Source organism: Anomaloglossus baeobatrachus, chromosome 2, assembly GCF_048569485.1.
Source record: "Anomaloglossus baeobatrachus isolate aAnoBae1 chromosome 2, aAnoBae1.hap1, whole genome shotgun sequence".
NCBI lineage: Eukaryota > Metazoa > Chordata > Amphibia > Anura > Aromobatidae > Anomaloglossus > Anomaloglossus baeobatrachus.
The window spans coordinates 66,533,691-66,555,089 of NC_134354.1; the positions used below are offsets into that span (position 1 = coordinate 66,533,691).

A 21,399-nucleotide genomic window follows, 5' to 3' on the forward strand; every position below is an offset into this window, starting at 1 on the left:
CTTAGAGGTTGATGCCTCTTCAGTGGGTGCTGGTGCGGTCTTGTATCAAAAGAACGGTGCAGGTAGAAAAAAGCCGTGTTTCTTCTTTGCTAAAACCTTTTCACCGGCAGAGAGAAACTATACCATTGGGGATAGGGAACTGCTCGCCTTGAGATTAGCCTTGGAGGAGTGGCGTCACTTGCTGGAAGGAGCGAAACATCCTTTCCAGGTCTATACAGACCATAAGAATCTGACGTACTTACAAGCCGCTCAGCGTCTGAATCCTCGCCAAGCCCGCTGGTCCTTGTTTTTCTCCCGCTTTCACTTCTCCATCAACTATCTGTCTGGGAGTAAGAATAACAAGGCAGACGCCCTGTCTCGCTCTATGCTTTCTACCCAGGAAGAGATTGACGAACCTCGTCTTATCCTTCCCTCCAGGGTTTTTCATACGCTCTCCCCTGTGACGTTAGACCAAATCCCACCGGGCAAGACCTTTGTTCCGCCTGATCGACAGAATGATATACTGTCATGGGCCCACACCTCAAAGGTGGGTGGGCATTTTGGTATTAGGCGGACACGAGAGTTACTGGAGAGGTGGTATTGGTGGCCACACTTAGCCAGCCACATCAAGAGATATGTCGGTTCCTGCTACTCGTGTGCTCGCAACCGTCCATTACGGCAGAGACCGGCTGGGCTCTTGCATCCTTTACCAGTGCCAGATAGACCATGGGAGGTGGTAGGCATGGACTTTGTGGGTGATCTTCCATGTTCACAGGGACATAGATTTGTGTGGGTCATTACAGACCATTTCTCCCGGATGGTTCATCTCGTACCGTTATCGAGAATCCCATCTTCCAGGGTACAAGCCAAACTATTCCTCAAGCATGTCTTTAGGCTTCACGGGATGCCAGATCGTATCATTTGTGATAGAGGCCCGCAATTTACTTCCCGTTTCTGGCGAGATCTTTGTAGCCTTCTGCAAATTGAGTTGAATCTCTCTTCGGCATACCATCCGGAGACTAATGGTTTGGTTGAACGTACCAATCAATCTATGATTATATACCTTCGACACTTTGTTGCTGAGAACCACGATAACTGGTCCTCCCTCCTACCCTGGGCAGAATTTGCCCTTAATAATTCGCTGGCTGAGGCCACTGGGCAGACACCGTTCGTACTCAATAATGGGCAACACCCTAGGGTACCAGTACCGTTTCCCGCTGCTGCACCTCCTCCTCTTGTGGCCGACTGGGCAACTAATGCCAGAGAGGTTTGGGATCGGACTCAAGAGTCGATCCAAGCAGCTAAGGACCGTATGAAGACGGTGTCCGATCGGTTTCGTCGCCCGGCTCCTGTCTTTTCTCCAGGGGACTTTGTGTGGCTCTCTGCAAAACACGTGAGACTTAGAGTGAGCTCTGTCAAATTTGCTCCTCGCTTCCTGGTTCCTTATGAGGTTCTTCGACAGGTAAATCCTGTAGTCTATCAATTGAACTTACCTGTCCATCTTAGGATTCATGACAAATTCCATGTCTCACTGCTAAAGCCGGCTATTTTACCTCACGCTCGTGAAGTGCACTCTCCTGCCTCTGATTCCTCTCGCTCTAGCTATGAGGTACGAGCCATAGTTGGTTCTAAGATGGTTAGAGGGCGCAGGTTCTTCTTGATAGATTGGGAGGGCTATGGCCCAGAACATCGCTCTTGGGAGCCTGAGGAGGCTGTCCATGCTCCCGACTTAGTTGCCGATTACCTGCGTCGCCGGGAGGGGGGTCCTTGAGGGGGAGGTACTGTTACAGTTGCTGCGAGCACTGGAGACTATGTCCAGATTTCTTGCTACTGCACATGTGCGAGCGCTGGAGACTAAGTCCAGATTTCTTGCTACTGCACATGTGCGAGCGCTGGAGACTAAGTCCAGATTTCTTGCTACTGCACATGTGCGAGCGCTGGAGACTAAGTCCAGATTTCTTGCTACTGCACATGTGCGAGCGCTGGAGACTAAGTCCAGATTTCTTGCTACTGCACATGTGCGAGCGCCGGAGACTAAGTCCAATCTTGGAGCCATTGCACATGTGCGGGTGACATCATCGCTGACACGAGGTCACATGTCTCTGACACCTTCTATGCCGATTGGTCGCTGGTCATGTGCTTCTGACGTCTTGCTCGGTGATAGGCCAGCATGACGTCACTCCTGTCGTTCTGGCAGCGGATTGGCTCTGGTGTCCTCCATCTTGGATGAGGCACAGAGTCTATATAAGACCCTGACACACGCCGCATGGTGCTCAGTCCTCTTGGTTCATGCATATGAGTAGACGCTCTGTGCGCGTTCCTCTAGGCATTCCTCTGTCTATGCTAGGTGAGCGCTACTGGCAGGGTAACGTTCTTATACCTTACAGCTTCGGCTGCTGTCCGTATCCTTACCTCTTAGGGGAGCGGACATAGGCAGGTGCCTGAGGCACATGGTCTGGCTGGGCCTTGTGATTCTACTCGTAGGTGGACGTTGCCGCTAGGGTAACGTTCCTTATACTGCGTCTGGCAGTTGTTCGTATCCTCGCACACTAGGGGAGCGAACAGAGGTAGGAGCTTTGTGCGGCTTACGCTGCTGTTCGTCTCTTTTGCACCACTAGAAGAGCGGACCTAGGCAGGTGCCATATCTAGTGGTTCGTGTCCTCGCACACTAGTGGAGCGAACGCAGGTAGGAGCTTTGTGCGGCTTACGCTGCTGTTCGTCTCTTTTGCACCACTAGAAGAGCGGACCTAGGTAGGTGCCATTTCGCACACATTGCCTTTGTCTCTGTGATTATTAACAGAGATCATTCCACACACCCTCCAAGTAAGGGAGGAATTGCTTTACTTACTTATTATATCCTTCTGTGAGTTAACAGAGGTATTGCACTCTGCCATAGTCTGCAGCAAAGTCTTTGCACGGTGGACCCTGACTGTCTGATACTCCTTTCAGTTATTATCAGACAGCCCCCCGTAACACCCGTCTTTGGAAATCACCCTTTTGAGCATGGTTTTCAGGGTTTTATTGAATCGCTCCACTAAACCGTCCGTTTGAGGATGATACACAGACGTACGCAACTGCTTGATCTGGAGTAGCCGGCATAGCTCTTTGGTCACTTTAGACATGAATGGGGTCCCCTGATCTGTAAGGATCTCCTTGGGCAACCCCACCCGGCAGAACACAGCAAACAACTCCCGAGCTATAAGCTTCGCCGCAGTATGTCTGAGAGATATCGCCTCTGGATACCGGGTGGCATAGTCAACGATCACTAGGATGTGTTGGTGCCCTCGAGCGGACTTTACGAGGGGCCCCACCAGATCCATCCCTATCCGTTCAAAAGGGACTTCTATAATGGGTAACGGTACCAACGGACTGCGAAAGTGGGCCAGGGGTGCGGTAAGCTGACACTCCGGGCAGGTTTCGCAGAACCGTTTTACCTCCCCAAAGACCCCGGGCCAATAGAACCTTTGCAATATTCGCTCCTGCGTTTTCTTGACCCCTAGGTGGCCACTCATCAGATGTTTATGAGCCAAGTCGAGGACCCGCCGGCGATATGGCTGGGGCACCACCAACTGCTCTACCCCCACGCCCCGTATTTCATCTACCCGGTAGAGTAAATCCTGTTTAAGAGCGAAATGGGGGTACCTTACCTGGGCACCGGGCAGCTGTGCCACCCCGTCAACCACTGTCACCCGACTCCGGGCATGTATTAATGTAGGGTCCTGGAGTTGGGCTGTCCCAAACGTATCCGGGGTCGCCTCCAACTCCGGGATGGGCTCGACCATCTCAGCCTCTCCTGCCAATACCTCTAGGGGCGACCTATCAGGTTCACATTCTGTCCCTATCATGGGGACCCCTACGGCAGGCGTCCCGGATTCGGGATTGTCGGGCTCAGGTCCGGACTGTCCAATACCTGAGGGCCCCTTCCACAGAGTCCAAAAATACGACAGATCCCTTCCTAGGATCACGTCATAGGGAAGAGTGTTAATAAGTCCCACCTCATGTTGCACCTGACCGCAGGGTGCTGTGATGGTGACAATCCCCGCGGGATAGTCTCGGCAGTCCCCATGTATGCAAACCACCCCCACGGTACGTCCTGTGGCTTTTACTTCAGCCCTTAGGGTTGATCGCACAAGGGTCACTAAGCTTCCGGAATCCAACAAGCCTGTAACCGCACACCCATTCACCTGTATTTGGCACAAGTGGGGCTCAGTCTCCGGGGAGACAAGGTCCGCGGTACACACCGCCTGAGCATACATTGAACCCCGCCGGGTAACCCCACAATCCATGGGCTCCGTGGTGAGTGGACACTGGGCTTCCATATGTCCCACCCGCTGGCACCGCCAACATCTAATAGGGAAGGAAACCCCCTTGACGAGTTGTCGTTTAGGGTACATAACCTTCCGGACCTCAGGGACGGCGGGCGCGGCCTCAGACGGGATGGTAGCGGACTCCCGCACCGGTGTCCGCGGTGGGTCCTTGGCCCGAGGCTTGGAGGGGCTGGACCGACGGGCGGCACGCAAAGTCTCAGTGTCCCGTATCAAGTCCTGCGTAGCCACATGCCGCTCCACCAGGCACACTAATTGGTCCACGGTACTTGGGTCGCCCTGTCCTACCCACCGTTGAATGGTGACGGGTAAAGTGCGCACAAAGCGATCAACTACTACCCTTTCCACCATTTGCGCAGGGCTCAGAGTGTCAGGCTGCAACCACTTCTTTACCAGATAAAACAAGTCATAGGCCTGGGAGCGTACGGGTTTGGCTTCCTCATAGAACCACTGATTTACCCGCTGAGCCCGTACATAGGTATTCACCCCCAACCGAGCAAGTATTTCGGCTTTCAGGGTCACATATTCTATGGCGTCCTCGGTACAGAGGTCCAGGTACGCTTTTTGGGGCTCCCCCGTCAGATAGGGCGACAATACCTCAGCCCACTGGGGGGTCGGCAGCTTTTCCCGCTCGGCCACCCGCTCAAACACCGCCAGGAACGCTTCCACATCATCCCCCGGGGTCATCTTTTGCAACGCTTGTCTCACCGTTTTCCGGACGCTGCCGTCGTCACCCGGTCCCAGGGTTGTTGCTGCCGGTCCGGCACGGATCGACTTGGCTAGGAGAACCATCTGTTCTTGGTGCCTTTGTTCCTGCAATTGCAAGGATTGCTGCTGACGATCCAACGACCGGAGCAGGTGTGCATTGGTCTGTTGCTGCTGTGCATTAGCCTGAGCCAGCTGCTTTAGTATGTCCTCCATGGCGTCGCCGGGTTTGGGCTGTAGTATAGCCGCTCGAATCCAGGACATGTGCTACCGGGTCACCAGGGATGGATGCTACACCTCACGGGGCTGGCATGCCCGCCGTTCTCCACCATCTGTGAGGTAGCGTGGTCGGCTGCGCGGCAGAAGACACGGGATCCAGGCACCAAGGTTCACAGCACACGGTTTATTACACAAACCAAAAGTCCAAAAACAATATACATGTGTTCCCCGGGCAGAAACTCAGGGAGTTGTGTTCACTCCCTCACACTAAGGCCCCACGCCCATGTTCCTGTTTCCTTTTAACCCTCCTTTCAGCCTGCAGGGAAACAGCATTAACCCTGGAGTGGAGTTGCTTTCTATACATGGAGTGAGCACAACCGGGGCGAGACGTACCGGCCGTCATAGATAACCCCGGTCACAGTCTCACAATGTATACACACACATAGCACACACAGATGCATACTGAGCACATACACACACGCACACACACAATACATACACAAACATGCACATACATATATAGGAATACACATACACAGTACAAACAGATGCATACCAAGCACACACACACACACATGTAAGTATACACACACATATCACACACATGCATACCGAACACATAAACACACACACACACACATAGCACACACATGCATACCGAGCTCATAAACACACACACACACACATAGCACACACATAGCACACACACACACACACACATAGCACATACATGCATGTCGAGCTCATAAACACACACACACACACACACACACACACACACATAGCACACACATGCATACCGAGCTCATAAACACACACACACACACACACATAGCACACACACACACACACATTTACATATATGTATACACAAACATAATTTGTCCTTCTCTTGTGCCCCACCCCTCATTGTCCAGTATTGTACATGAACTTAGAATCTGTCACATTTTTCCTTTCATGGTTGGTTAATCTCTTTTCCAGGTCTAGGTTATCGGGAGAATTTAGGACATATTGATTTCTACCCAAATGGAGGAACTGATCAGCCCGGTTGTCCTAAAACCATACTATCAGGTAAATATATGTCCTGCCTCAACTGATCCAAGAAACAAGACTTAAAATGACCAAATCATGTCTGGTTTAGGTCTAGCATTCTTCATATGTTTATAGAGAACAGACTTGATTTTCCATATAGACATTTGGCAGATTTATCACAGAGCAGCTTTATTTTTAGCAGATGAGTATAAGCCATGGAAGTGAAGCTCTGTTTGCTTTGGGCAACAAAGTTTTTATTTTTAAGTAGTTTTAATAAAAGAGATCAAAAGAGTAATGTTATAGAACTGGGATTCAGAAATGTAGGCCTATTTATAGACTGGGTGACATATTGGAATGAGATTTATTGGAAACTAGACAATGCATTTGGAGTTTCTCCACCTAAATTTCTTTCTGTCTTTTGTCTTGGCTGAAAAAATGTGCTGCATAATTCTAGGTTTGACCATTACTCGGGGCCATGTCCCTCGTCTGTGTGCTTCACCAATATAAAGTGTACTATTTTATATACTAATTCATAATATAATGTAACTTTTTACAACATACAGCACTATAGTGTTACTGTATACTCTGATGTCTCGGCAGGTTCTGAATATTTCAAGTGTGACCACCAGCGGTCGGTGTTTCTGTACATGTCATCTTTGAACGAGTCTTGTAGTGTTGTGACGTTTCCCTGTGAAAATTACAAAAATTACAGAATTGGAAAATGTGTGAATTGTCAGGAGTTTGGATCACTCGGCTGCCCAGTTTTAGGTATAGTATATTATTCATGTTGTGTTGTACCACAAAAAAAATGTTTTTTTTTATTGTTGGGTTTTCTCATAATTAATGTCATTGGAAATCCTAAAACTATCATGAAAAAAGGGGTCATCACACCCTGTACCTTATTAGATCCTATTGACATTAATTTCTCTCCAGATGTTGGTAACAACACATCCAATCCACACAGACAAAGATATCAAACCACAGATGTCCATATATTTAGTGAACTGTAATAGTGAGAAATGACACTGAAAAAGTATGGAGCACATGAAGAAAGAGAGGTTCAAAAAGCTGAAATCAATAAGTAATTAGAAATCCTGCCACTTAGTGAAAAATATGAACTAGTTCAATTGATGGCCTATAAAAAGTGTCTCATTACCAATGTCAAACTCAAGAAACATCTCATGATGGATTGAACCAGTGAGCTGTCGAAAGACTTTTGCAATTTTGTTGTTGGAAAACATACTGATGGTACTGGTTACAGAAGAATTTTTAAACTCCTGAAGGTTCTAGTGAGCACTGTTGGAAGAGTGGGCTCAGGCCACAAAATGCATCTTTATGATCTCTTTATGATAATGTTTCTCTGTGGTCCCCCTGACAATCTTGGCCCTCTTGCTGTGCCCTGTATTACCTATGGTTAGTCTTTTCATGTAATTAGGCCAGAGAACATATGAATTTGTCTCTGAGCAGCATATATACTTACACAAGTTGATACACTTAAGCGGGCTTTACACGCTACGACATCGCTCAAGTGATCTCGTTGGGGTCACGGAATTTGTGACGCACATCCAGTTGCTTTAGCGATGCCGTTGCGTGTGACACCTATGAGCGATTTTCCATCGTCGCAAAAACGTGCAAAATCGCTCATCGGTAACATGGGGGTCCATTCTCAAATATCGTTACTGAAGCAGTAACGAAGTTGTTCCTCGTTCCTGCGGCAGCACACATCGCTCCGTGTGACACCGCAGGAACGAGGAAGCTCTCCTTACCTGCCTCCCGGCCACAATGCGGAAGGAAGGAGGTGGGCGGGATGTTCGTCCCGCTCATCTCCGCCCCTCCGCTTCTATTGGGCAGCGGTTCAGTGACGCTGCTGTGACGTCGCTGTGATGCTGAACGAACCGCCCCCCCTTAGAAAGGAGGCGGTTCGCCGGTCACAGCGACGTCGCAGGGAAGGGAAGTCCGTGTGACGGGTCCGGGTGATGTTGTGCGACACGGGCAGAGATTTGCCCGTGTCGCACAACCGATGGGGGCAAGTATGCACGCTGGCGATATCGGTACCGATATCGCAGTGTGTAAAGCGGCCTTTACTTCAGATAATTGAAGTCCAGTTTTACTGTTTTTGACTAATGGAAACTTATAACATTGATCTGTGTTGGCAACAAGCACTAGTTATTCATGAGTGGATCGTTTGAGATTGAAATTTGCTGGCTTCTCCAAAATATTCCCCCAAAATTTGATTTGCCCTAAATAAATTTACTGCCATTGAATGCTCCTTATTATGGTCTGGGGTTTCTCTAAACCCAAGAACATAATAAATGTAAAAGACAAAAAACCCTAATACTTACCTCGCCATTTGCCTTTCCAGGCCACCTCACTGCTTGCTGTCTGCATGTGTTGCCTCTTCAGTATAGGCTAGGACGTCCGGCCTGATAACTGCACACTGTAAGGTTGTGGCCTATGTCATGACATCATGTTGTTGCGACTTTATAATGTGCAGTGACCCCTGAGGCCTGTCGCGAGTGAAAATCCTGACTTCTAGTGAAGCAGCCGGAAATGCGGTGCTAGAAGGCAGAAAGAAGAGGACCAGAAGGCAGATGGGAAGCAGCTGGAGAGAAGATCGATGAGGTGAGTATTAGCTTTTTTTTATTTTTTAACCATATTTTGGCCCTATATTGTTCAATAAAATGGTTAGCAGATATTTTTTTTGTTTGAATTCATATGGAGCTGCAAATTTCAGGAAATTTGACTCAAACTCTATCCTTTGATCATCTCTAGTACTAGAAAATGAATTACATTATTTGCAGCCAGATATTCAAATAGACGGGAGTCTATGTACCATGACCACTATGACCACCAAGCAACCCCAGCGATTTTTCCTAGACGCCAAAAAGGTAGACTTTTTGGACATTTGGAGCAGTCCACTCTTCGATATCCTCATCTTTTACTAAGGGGTACTTTGCACACTACGACATCGCAGGTGCGATGTCGGTGGGGTCAAATTGAAAGTGACGCACATCCGGCATCGCAGGCGACATCGTAGTGTGTAAAGCCTAGATGATACGATTAACGAGTGCAAAAGCGTCGTAATCGTATCATCGGTGTAGCGTTGGCGTAATCCATAATTTCGCTGACGCGATAGTCCGATATTGTTCCTCGCTCCAGCAGCAGCACACATCGCTGTGTGTGAAGCCGCAGGAGCGAGGAACATCTCCTACCGGCGTCACCGCAGCTCCCGTAGGATATGCGGAAGGGAGAAGGTGGGTGGGGACTATCGCGCTCGGCATCACAGCATCGGCTTGCGATGTCGCAGTGTGCAAAGTACCCCTAAGAGTGAAGCATTGCTACAATGGGCATCTCTTTCCATGAAGGATAATGAGAGATCTGTGCTTTACTTATATTTCAAGAAGAATTGTGTAATGCTTCACTTCTATTAATGGGTGGACTCACAGATATCCAGGATCGGTGGGTCTAACTGGATTGAAAAAATATTGGTTCCAGCCTGGAATTGATCTTGGATATCTGGCCGTACGCCAGTCCCCAAATGAGTCTATGGAGACCAGAATTAAATCTATGGAGACCAGAATCCGGCACTTAAAAATGAAGAGAAAGATTAGAGCAAGTGCACTATACTTATGGAGTCTCTGGTGCAGCTGTAACTGCTTCCGGTCTACCCACTCTTCTCACTCTTCTTCTGGGGCCACTTATTAGCCTCATACATATTCACTGCTTCCCCTACCCACCGGCAGTCCTGGTGTCTGTGATTAGATGCAGTCAGATGCACCCCCAGCCTGTGTGACAGCATCTGACTACTTGCAATCACAGACTCTGTCTGCAGGTCACTATTGTGGTATAAAAATAAATAAATAAATTGTCATAGGGTCCCCCTTATTATGATACCCCACAGATAAAGCATATGGCTACAGCCCCCAGCTGTGCACTTATCTTGTCTGTGTATGAAAATAAGAGGAACCACATGCGCTTTATTTTAGTTAGTTAAATAAATAGTTTAAAAAAACAGCGTGCAGTTCTCCCCAATTTTGATACCCAGCTATGATAAAACCTGACAGCTGGGGGCTGGTATTAGGCTGGGGAGACCCATGCTTATTGGGCCCGCCCAGCGATAAAATAGCAGCTTGCAGCCACCTAGGATTGTCACATCCATTAGATGTGGCACTGCAGGGAAATGTCACACTTACCGTAGGGCTACCACAAAGATGATAATCGATGAGGATCAATGTTCATCTTATTGTGAATCATTCTGAACAAAAATGATTTGGATGACCCCTTTAAAACTAATATTTTGTTTCTTTTCCTTTTATTTTTGTTGTGTAGTTGCTGATTATACAATGCACTTGATGTAGATTGCGATCCACTGTGCAGCTAATGGCTTTGCTCTTGTATTTGTTACAGGTTTTTACGCCGATAAGTGGAGAGATTATCTGGTGGCGAAGAATCCTCCAGTGACGAAAGCTTTTTTCGATACGGCTCCGACTAAACCATTTTGCAGTGAGTGAAATTGAATTTGCATAAAATAAAAGCTGTCAGACTGAGATAATAGTGGCTTGGGGAAGTCGGCGACATTTGCTTGGAACGCTAATTGCTTTAGACTGAATAATGTGAGCCGTGAATAATGATGAGAAGAAGGGCTGCTCAGGGTACAGGTTTTGTCTCTCATTTTGGCCTAATTCTTTGCTGTAGCAGAGTTGGGGCCGATCCGCGCTCTTCAGACATGGATTTCTTTTCACAGTGGGACCTATTTAAATATTGTTGTGTGGTCAGAGCCCAGAGCCGCTTTTGTTCTCTTGGCTGTGCACTGATCTTTCATCTTATTCATGCTGCAGGGGCATACAAAACAGAATTATGCCCGCCACTCGAGGGACTGACTGAGCCCGCGCGCCTCTTACAACAAAGAGAACAAGTGAACAACTTGACCTTGATTTTGTGAAAATGCAGTAAACATACAAATATAATTACTGAAAGCAAGGAAAGAGTCTAGCAGTAGTAAGCCTCTAAGATGCTAATACATGGGCACTAATTCAATGAATGGATAATACGTCAGCTCAAGAGTAGCATTATGTTCTACATAAAGGATTTCTATAGCAGACATGGATGAGATAGTGAACACATACAGGGCATTTACACCTCATGTGATGTAGACAGTATGGCACATGGTGGCATCCAGGAGTAAAATTCGTTCACAGGGAATAATTAAAGGGTTTTCCAAAAAATGTAAAGTTATCCCCTATTCATAACTTACTGATCACTTGGGTGCCAGACCCCAAGAACAGAGCTCAGAAGCTTAGGAACCAGACTTTCCAGATCTTAACTAGAGCAGAATGCTCCACCTCTGCTCTATTCATTGTCTATGGGACTGCTAGAAATAGTGGAGCTCATCATTCTCCAAAAGTCCCATAGACAATAGATAGAGCAGAGGTCGAGCATGCTCACTTCCGCTTCATTGAAGACGAGGCTATGCAGATGTAGCGTTGGCTACATTATGGGACAGCAGATGAGGTTGCAGAAACAAAGGAACAGCCTTATTAAAGGACAGCAATAATATGTATCTGCAAGTTAACGGTAAAGTATAGTCTATCGAAAGTAGGGTTAACAAAACTGAAGGTTCTCGCTGTGCCATGCCAACACTGCCTCACCCCAGCTGTTACAAATATTGGAACAGCCGAAAACGTTTCTGAAAGAATAGTTTAGAACTACACTAAAATATCAACTGACTAATGAAGCCTACAGTAAAATATATCAAGTGTGACACCGGTAAAGGACTGACGGTACCACTTTGGAGGACCAGGTCCACTCCCAGGAACTCGATACTGCGATGCCCAGGTGGCTCATAGGTGCGCACTCTCCTTCCGGGCAGGGGAAATCTCTCCAGATGGTGCTGCTTCTCGTCTTCGGGATTACCGACCTTAGCAGCTTCCCAATCTGGTACTTTCTTGGTGGATACCAGGGATCTATCACAGTCTGTCTCACAGTCTTTCTCGCAGCTCGGCACAGTGTCTGTCTCCCATCTGACTCTCTCTAAGGTAGCCTCTCCTCACTCTCACACTTTCTGGTGACCTGACTTCTCCTATTCCCGCCCTAAGCTCTTCTGCCTCTTGTTCTCAACTTCCCACACTCTTTGGGCAGGGCTAATCCAACTGCACAGTTCAGAGTGAAGTGCCGTCTCTTAAAGTCATAGCGTTTTTCACCGTTTGTAGGATCGGCATCCCTACACAGAGACCAGTACCTTGCTTCTAGAGCGCTCATCTCAGGAGGTCTCAGCGGTGAGACGCCAGCAGGGTAACTTAACATTTTTGGAATTACCCTTTAAATTAACATGATTGCAATTTTCCTGGCATAGCTCCACACCTGCCCATGGATTGTCTCACAATGCATGAGGATAGGTATGATGCTGCTTTTGGAAAGCACAGCCATGTTTCTTTAACCTGGCTACCCTATTTTATATAACTCTTGTACTCTCTGCATTGACCTTCACTTAAAAGGTATCTGTAAAATTTTGCAATCTTTGCCAATCACTGGAAAATAAAGGAACAATTTTGCAAATAGCCACAGTTTAAAAAACATTAACCATTTAGTGTCCACAGCTCCTTTGTTGATCCATTTGTCCTCATGATTACAGCTTACAAACAAACCTTCTATAGTTTGACCCTGCAGTCATGTTACTCTCTTCCCTCTCCCTAATTTTATCTAATCTACAGACTAAAGGTGAACAACCCTGAACAGTAAATCACCGAACACGAACTTTACAAAGAAATCAATGATCAAATTTGGTTGCTTCATGTATGCTAAACACTTGCTCAAGCATCGCTGTGCTCGGGTACACTTGGCCCAGTGTGAGCCACTTACAGTGTTTGAATGGCTCTCACTGGGGGTAACTACAGCGTGATCGGACGTACTGTGCACCTAAAAAAAATTCCCCGCTCACCCACCCCTGGAAATGGACTGTTTATGGCTGACTGATTTCCAATGGGATTCAGGTCAAGTCCGACTTTATCTAAAATCCAGTTGAACCTGCAGAACCAAACTTCAACAGGTCCATTCATCTCTAATACAGACAGATGAAAAATTAATTATACTCAAATCTTACAAAAATACGCATTTGACAAAATGTAATTTTTATTAACTCACTTCCATACGGAGTCAGTAAAAAAGCGACTGCCGGACACCACTTTTCTGAACTGTAAAGGACCATCAAAAGGTTAAATAAAAATCTTTACCCTCATCTTACTGCTCACCTCTCTGGCCCCTCTGCTCCTCACAGTCACCTGTTTGGTCCTCATCACATCTTCCGATCCCCAGTGTTTGCATTGAACTCTCCGGGCCTCTCACTCTAGGTGGGATGAATTTCATGATCTTGCACACACTTTAGCAGAACCCGTCCAAGCCTCAGCTGAGCTCTTTGTGAGAGGTCCGGCAATTTTAGTGCCAGCAACATGGATTGGAAGATGAAACAAAGACGGGATGGGTAACGCGGATAGGTGGAAGAAGTGAGTAATGGGATAAGTAGAAGGATTTTTTTTTACATATTATAGTTATTAAACATATTAAATAATTGTCTGGAAAGAGATTAGGAGCAGAAATAGGGCATTATCGGTAAATGTTTGTGTGCATATATGTACCAGGCTCACCTGTGATAGTTGTGTAAAGCCACAACTAAGCTATAAAGCCATCATGGAGATTGGCTGCTGCAGCACCCCTGTGCGAGAACCCACACCTTCTTCAGGACAAAATTTGGTAATCATGATTTTGTCCTGAAGAAGGCAACTGTTCTTGCTGAAACGCGTTGACTAAGAAATCACTTGGAAATTAATCTGGCTGGTCTCTCCACGCAACAGCGGGGCACTATCCCCATTTCACTCCTACTTCCATTTATTAAACATTAAGGGACATTACATTTGCGGAGAATAACTTGTTCAAAAGTTGAATTTCTAGAAAAAAAAATGCTCAAATGGGTAAAATTGAATGTTGCCTGCTCCATTCTTTTCTACAAGGGAGTTATACTGGGTTTGTTTGCTCTGTAGTCCATGTAGAGATATGGCCATACATACATAATGGTAGGACTTTTGTAGGGACGCTGTTTTACTCATCATGCCGGCTGGGTTTTGTATTCTCCCGCACCGGCAGTGGTTGTCAACTTGTGCTGCTGTCTTCTTCCCCTCCCAGGGCCTGTGCACGCAGCCTGTGTCTCCCGGGAGTATGTATAGGGTGTGCGCGTGCACATCGGCCCTCCTCTTAAAGGTTCCCAAGCTCCTGTCCAGTTATCCCTGTGTTCGTCACCTGTACCTTCCCATATCTATCCATACCTGTCCATACCCGTAAACCTGCATGCCTCAGCCATCTCACCTGTATCAGCCTGCATCTGTGCCTATACCTGTCTGTCTCCTATTCTGGGGGTCAGCTGCCACAGTCCCGGTCACTGCCTTGGGAGTGGTACCTGGCGTCTGCCTCACGGTAGGCACTTAGTTAAGCCCCTGTCACTAAAGGGTAAGCATGGGTCCCCCCTGTAGTCCAGTGGGTCCACCAACCCCGCTCTCTGCCTGTATACCAGTCATGAGTAGAGTTGAGCGCGGTTCGCGGTTCGAGGTTCTCCAGTTCTAAGCTCGAGTGATTTTTGGGGCTGTTCGAGATCGAACTAGAACTCGACCTTTTTGCAAAAGCTCGATAGTTCTAGATACGTTCGAGAACGGTTCTAGCAGCAAAAAGCAGGGCTTTTTACAGCTACAGTGTGCAGGAGCCATCGCTGGCAGCCTGCCACAAGCTGGTAACCAAGATAAACATCGGGTATCCAAGCAAAGCGCTTTGGTTAGTAACCCGATGTTCATCTTAGTTACGTGCAGGAAGCCCACACTTCCCCGCTCAGCTCGCTCCGCCCCCTCCTGCCCGCGGCATGTATACATACATATACACACACACACACTCTCACCCCCCCCCCCGCTCGGCTTGCCTGCGGTGATGAAGTCCCGCCATCCCGACCTCAGCGCTGTCACTGTCCTCCATGGCCGCCGCTTGTCACATCACCTATCGCTTCCGACCCGAGACTGACACTGGCGGTGACGTCACGGACCTCTCGCGATACTTGATGTGAAGGCGCCGGTCATTGACCTCAGTGACAGGGGCTGTCAGTGTGCTGGAGATCAGCGCAGGTAATGTACCTCGCTGACAGCAACACTTGTCATCCCCTGCAGTGACCTGGGCTGACCCATTGATGTTAGCTCAGGTCACTGCATTGCTCTCCCAGCCAATGGGGAACATCCTGCTCTTCATTGACTGGGACAGTGCGGATCGTCATGGCAACCCCTTGGATTACACCAGCCCTGGATTTGTTTTTCTTTCTAATAAATTGGTTAAAGAGGGAATGTTTTGGGGAGTGTTTTTTCAAATAAAAATGTGTTTGTCGTCTATTTTTTTTATTACTGACTGGGTTGGTGATGTCGGGTATCTGATAGACGCCTGACCTCACCAACCCCAGGGCTTGATGCCAGGTGACATTACACATCTGGTATTAACCCCATATATTACCCCGTTTGCCACCGCACCAGGGCGCGGGATGAGCTGGGGCGAAGCACCAGGATTGGCGCATCTAATGGATGCGCCACTTCTGGGGCGGCTGCGGCCTGCTATTTTTAGGCTTGGGAGAGTCCAATAACCATGGACCTCCCTAGTCTGAGAATATCAGGCCCCAGCTGTCTGCTTTACCTTGGCTGGTGATCCAATTTTGGGGGACCCCTACGTGTTTTTTTTTTTTTAAATTATTTATTTAATTTAAAATAACAGCGTGGGGTGCCCTCAGTTTTGGATTACCAGCCAAGGTGAGGTTGCCAGCTGTGGTCTGCAGGCTACAGCCGTCTGCTTTACCCTAGCTGGCTACAAAACTAGGGGGAACCCTACGTCATTTTTTTTTTTCATTTTTTTGGCTAAATACAAAGCTAAGCACCCCTTAGTGCCACATGAAAGGCACCAAAGGGTGCTCCACTTTTTCTCCATTTTTTCTCCACTTTTTCTCCACTTTTTCTCCACTTTTTCTCCACTTTCTCTCCACTTTTTCTCCACTTTTTCTCCACTTTTTCTCCATTTATTCTCCACTTTTTCTCCACTTTTTCTCCACTTTTTCTCCATTTATTCTCCACTTTTTCTCCATTTTTTTCTCCACTTTTTCTCCACTTTTTCTCCACTTTTTCTCCACTTTTTCCTCCACTTTTTCTCCATTTAGTCTCCACTTTTTCTCCACTTTTTCTCCATTTTTTCTCCACTTTTTCTCCACTTTTTCTCCACTTTTTCTCCACTTTTTCTCCACTTTTTCTCCATTTTTTTCTCCACTTTTTCTCTACTTATTCTCCACTTTTTCTCCACTTTTTCTCCACTTTTTCTCCACTTTTTCTCCACTTTTTCTCCACTTTTTCTCCAGTTTTTCTCCATTTTTTTCTCCACTTTTTCTCCACTTATTCTCCACTTTTTCTACACTTTTTCTCCATTTTTTTCTCCACTTTTTCTCCATTTATTCTCCACTTTTTCTCCACTTTTTCTCCATTTTTTTCTCCACTTTTTCTCCACTTTTTCTCCACTTTTTCTCCACTTTTTCTCCATTTATTCTCCATTTATTCTCCACTTTTTCTCCACTTTTTCTCCATTTTTTTCTCCACTTTTTCTCCACTTTTTCTCCACTTTTTCTCCACTTTTTCTCTACTTATTCTCCACTTTTTCTCCACTTTTTCTCCACTTTTTCTCCACTTTTTCTCCTCTTTTTCTCCACTTTTTCTCCATTTTTTTCTCCACTTTTTCTCCACTTATTCTCCACTTTTTCTACACTTTTTCTCCATTTTTTTCTCCACTTTTTCTCCATTTATTCTCCACTTTTTCTCCACTTTTTCTCCATTTTTTTCTCCACTTTTTCTCCACTTTTTCTCCACTTTTTCTCCACTTTTTCTCCACTTTTTCTCCATTTATTCTCCACTTTTTCTCCACTTTTTCTCCATTTTTTTCTCCACTTTTTCTCCACTTTTTCTCCACTTTTTCTCCACTTTTTCTCCACTTTTTCTCCACCTATTCTCCACTTTTTCTCCACTTTTTCTCCACTTTTTCTACATTTATTCTACACTTTTTCTCCACTTTTTCTCCACTTTTTCTCCACTTTTTCTCCATTTATTCTCCACTTTTTCTCCACTTTTTCTCCATTTTTTTCTTCACTTTTTCTCCACTTTTTCTCCACTTTTTGTCCACCTATTCTCCACTTTTTCTCCACTTTTTCTCCACTTTTTCTCCATTTATTCTCCACTTATTCTCCACCTTTTTCTCCACTTTTTCTCCACTTTTTCTCCATTTATTCTCCACTTATTCTCCACTTTTTCTCCACTTTTTCTCCACTTTTTCTCCACTTTTTCTCCATTTATTCTCCACTTTTTCTCCACTTTTTCTCCATTTTTTTCTCCACTTTTTCTCCACTTTTTCTCCACTTTTTCTCCACTTTTTCTCCACTTTTTCTCCACTTTTTCTCCATTTAGTCTCCACTTTTTCTCCACTTTTTCTCCATTTTTTCTCCACTTTTTCTCCACTTTTTCCTCCACTTTTTCTCCACTTTTTCTCCACTTTTTCTCCACTTATTCTCCACTTTTTCTCCATTTATTCTCCACTTTTTCTCCACTTTTTCTCCATTTTTTTTCTCCACTTTTTCTCCACTTTTTCTCCATTTATTCTCCACTTTTTCTACACTTTTTCTCCATTTTTTCTCCATTTATTCTCCATTTATTCTCCACTTTTTCTCCACTTTTTCTCCATTTTTTTCTCCACTTTTTCTCCACTTTTTCTCCACTTTTTCTCCACTTTTTCTCCATTTATTCTCCATTTATTCTCCACTTTTTCTCCACTTTTTCTCCATTTTTTTCTCCACTTTTTCTCCACTTTTTCTCCACTTTTTCTCCACTTTTTCTCCACTTTTTCTCCACTTATTCTCCACTTTTTCTCAACCTATTCTCCACTTTTTCTCCACTTTTTCTCCACTTTTTCTACATTTATTCTACACTTATTCTCCACTTTTTCTCCACTTTTTCTCCACTTTTTCTCCACTTTTTCTCCACTTTTTCTCCACTTTTTCTCCACTTTTTCTCCACTTTTTCTCCACTTTTTCTCCACTTATTCTCCACTTTTTCTCCACTTTTTCTCCATTTATTCTCCACTTTTTCTCCACTTTTTCTCCATTTTTTTCTCCACTTTTTCTCCACTTTTTCTCCACTTTTTCTCCACTTTTTCTCCATTTTTTTCTCCACTTTTTCTCCATTTATTCTCCACTTTTTCTCCATTTTTTTCTCCACTTTTTCTCCACTTTTTCTCCACTTTTTCTCCACTTATTCTCCACTTTTTCTCCATTTATTCTCCACTTTTTCTCCACTTTTTCTCCATTTGTTTCTCCACTTTTTCTCCACTTTTTCTCCACTTTTTCTCCATTTATTCTCCATATTTTCTCTACTTTTTCTCCACCTTTTCTCCACTTTTTCTCCACTTATTCTCCACTTTTTCTCCACTTTTTCTCCACTTTTTCTCCACTTTTTCTCCATTTATTCTCCACTTTTTCTCCACTTTTTCTCCATTTTTTTCTCCACTTTTTCTCCACTTTTTCTCCACTTTTTCTCCATTTATTCTCCACTTTTTCTCCACTTTTTCTCCATTTTTTTCTTCACTTTTTCTCCACCTATTCTCCACTTTTTCTCCACTTTTTCTCCACTTTTTCTACATTTATTCTACACTTATTCTCCACTTTTTCTCCACTTTTTCTCCACTTTTTCTCCACTTTTTCTCCATTTATTCTCCACTTTTTCTCCACTTTTTCTCCATTTTTTTCTTCACTTTTTCTCCACTTTTTCTCCACTTTTTCTCCACTTTTTCTCCACTTTTTCTCCACTTATTCTCCACTTTTTCTCCCTTTATTCTCCATTTATTCTCCATTTATTCTCCACTTTTTCTCCATTTTTTTCTCCACTTTTTCTCCACTTTTTCTCCACTTTTTCTCCACTTTTTCTCCACTTTTTCTCCACTTATTCTCCACTTATTCTCCACTTATTCTCCACTTTTTCTCCACTTTTTCTCCACTTTTTCTCCATTTATTCTCCACTTTTTCTCCACTTTTTCTCCACTTTTTCTACATTTATTCTACACTTATTCTCCACTTTTTCTCCACTTTTTCTCCACTTTTTCTCCACTTTTTCTCCACTTTTTCTCCACTTTTTCTCCACTTTTTCTCCATTTATTCTCCACTTTTTCTCCACTTTTTCTCCATTTTTTTCTCCACTTTTTCTCCACTTTTTCTCCACTTTTTCTCCACTTTTTCTACATTTATTCTACACTTATTCTCCACTTTTTCTCCACTTTTTCTCCACTTTTTCTCCACTTTTTCTCCATTTATTCTCCACTTTTTCTCCACTTTTTCTCCATTTTTTTCTTCACTTTTTCTCCACTTTTTCTCCACTTTTTCTCCATTTTTTTTACATTTATTCTACACTTATTCTCCACTTTTTCTCCACTTTTTCTCCACTTTTTCTCCACTTTTTCTCCACTTTTTCTCCACTTTTTCTCCACTTTTTCTCCACTTATTCTCCACTTTTTCTCCACTTTTTCTCCATTTATTCTCCACTTTTTCTCCACTTTTTCTCCATTTTTTTCTCCACTTTTTCTCCACTTTTTCTCCACTTTTTCTCCATTTATTCTCCACTTTTTGTCCACTTATTCTCCACTTTTTCTCCACTTTTTCTCCACTTTTTCTCCACTTTTTCTCCACTTTTTCTCCACTTATTCTCCACTTTTTCTCCACTTTTTCTCCATTTATTCTCCACTTTTTCTCCACTTTTTCTCCATTTTTTTCTTCACTTTTTCTCCACCTATTCTCCACTTTTTCTCCACTTTTTCTCCACTTTTTCTACATTTATTCTACACTTATTCTCCACTTTTTCTCCACTTTTTCTCCACTTTTTCTCCACTTTTTCTCCACTTTTTCTCCATTTATTCTCCACTTTTTCTCCACTTTTTCTCCATTTTTTCTTCACTTTTTCTCCACTTTTTCTCCACTTTTTCTCCACTTTTTCTCCACTTTTTCTCCACTTTTTCTCCATTTATTCTCCATTTATTCTCCACTTTTTCTCCATTTTTTCTCCACTTTTTCTCCACTTTTTCTCCACTTTTTCTCCACTTTTTCTCCACTTTTTCTCCACTTTTTCTCCACTTATTCTCCACTTATTCTCCACTTTTTCTCCACTTTTTCTCCACTTTTTCTCCATTTATTCTCCACTTTTTCTCCACTTTTTCTCCATTTTTTTCTCCACTTTTTCTCCACTTTTTCTCCACTTTTTCTCCACTTTTTCTCCATTTTTTTCTCCACTTTTTCTCCATTTATTCTCCACTTTTTCTCCATTTTTTTCTCCACTTTTTCTCCACTTTTTCTCCACTTTTTCTCCACTTATTCTCCACTTTTTCTCCATTTATTCTCCACTTTTTCTCCACTTTTTCTCCATTTTTTTCTCCACTTTTTCTCCACTTTTTCTCCACTTTTTCTCCATTTATTCTCCATATTTTCTCCACTTTTTCTCCATTTTTTTCTCCACTTTTTCTCCACCTTTTCTCCACTTTTTCTCCACCTTTTCTCCACTTTTTCTCCACTTATTCTCCACTTTTTCTCCACTTTTTCTCCACTTTTTCTCCACTTTTTCTCCATTTATTCTCCACTTTTTCTCCACTTTTTCTCCATTTTTTTCTCCACTTTTTCTCCACTTTTTCTCCACTTTTTCTCCATTTATTCTCCACTTTTTCTCCACTTTTTCTCCATTTTTTTCTCCACTTTTTCTCCACTTTTTCTCCATTTATTCTCCATATTTTCTCCACTTTTTCTCCATTTTTTTCTCCACTTTTTCTCCACCTTTTCTCCACTTTTTCTCCACCTTTTCTCCACTTTTTCTCCACTTATTCTCCACTTTTTCTCCACTTTTTCTCCACTTTTTCTCCACCTTTTCTCCACTTTTTCTCCACTTATTCTCCACTTTTTCTCCACTTTTTCTCCACTTTTTCTCCACTTTTTCTCCATTTATTCTCCACTTTTTCTCCACTTTTTCTCCATTTTTTTCTCCACTTTTTCTCCACTTTTTCTCCA

The 21,399-nt window shown here is 44.4% G+C and overlaps 1 protein-coding gene across 1 annotated transcript in view; it reads left to right on the forward strand.

The window, feature by feature from the left end:
* Positions 1–21,399, forward strand: part of LIPI (lipase I) — a 94,183-nt gene that overhangs the window by 45,436 nt on the left and 27,348 nt on the right. The window contains exons 5-7 of the mRNA XM_075335076.1: positions 6,210–6,299; positions 6,861–7,028; positions 10,668–10,763. Of these exons, the coding sequence (XP_075191191.1) occupies positions 6,210–6,299; positions 6,861–7,028; positions 10,668–10,763 (354 nt within the window). The remainder of the gene's footprint in view (positions 1–6,209; positions 6,300–6,860; positions 7,029–10,667; positions 10,764–21,399) is intronic.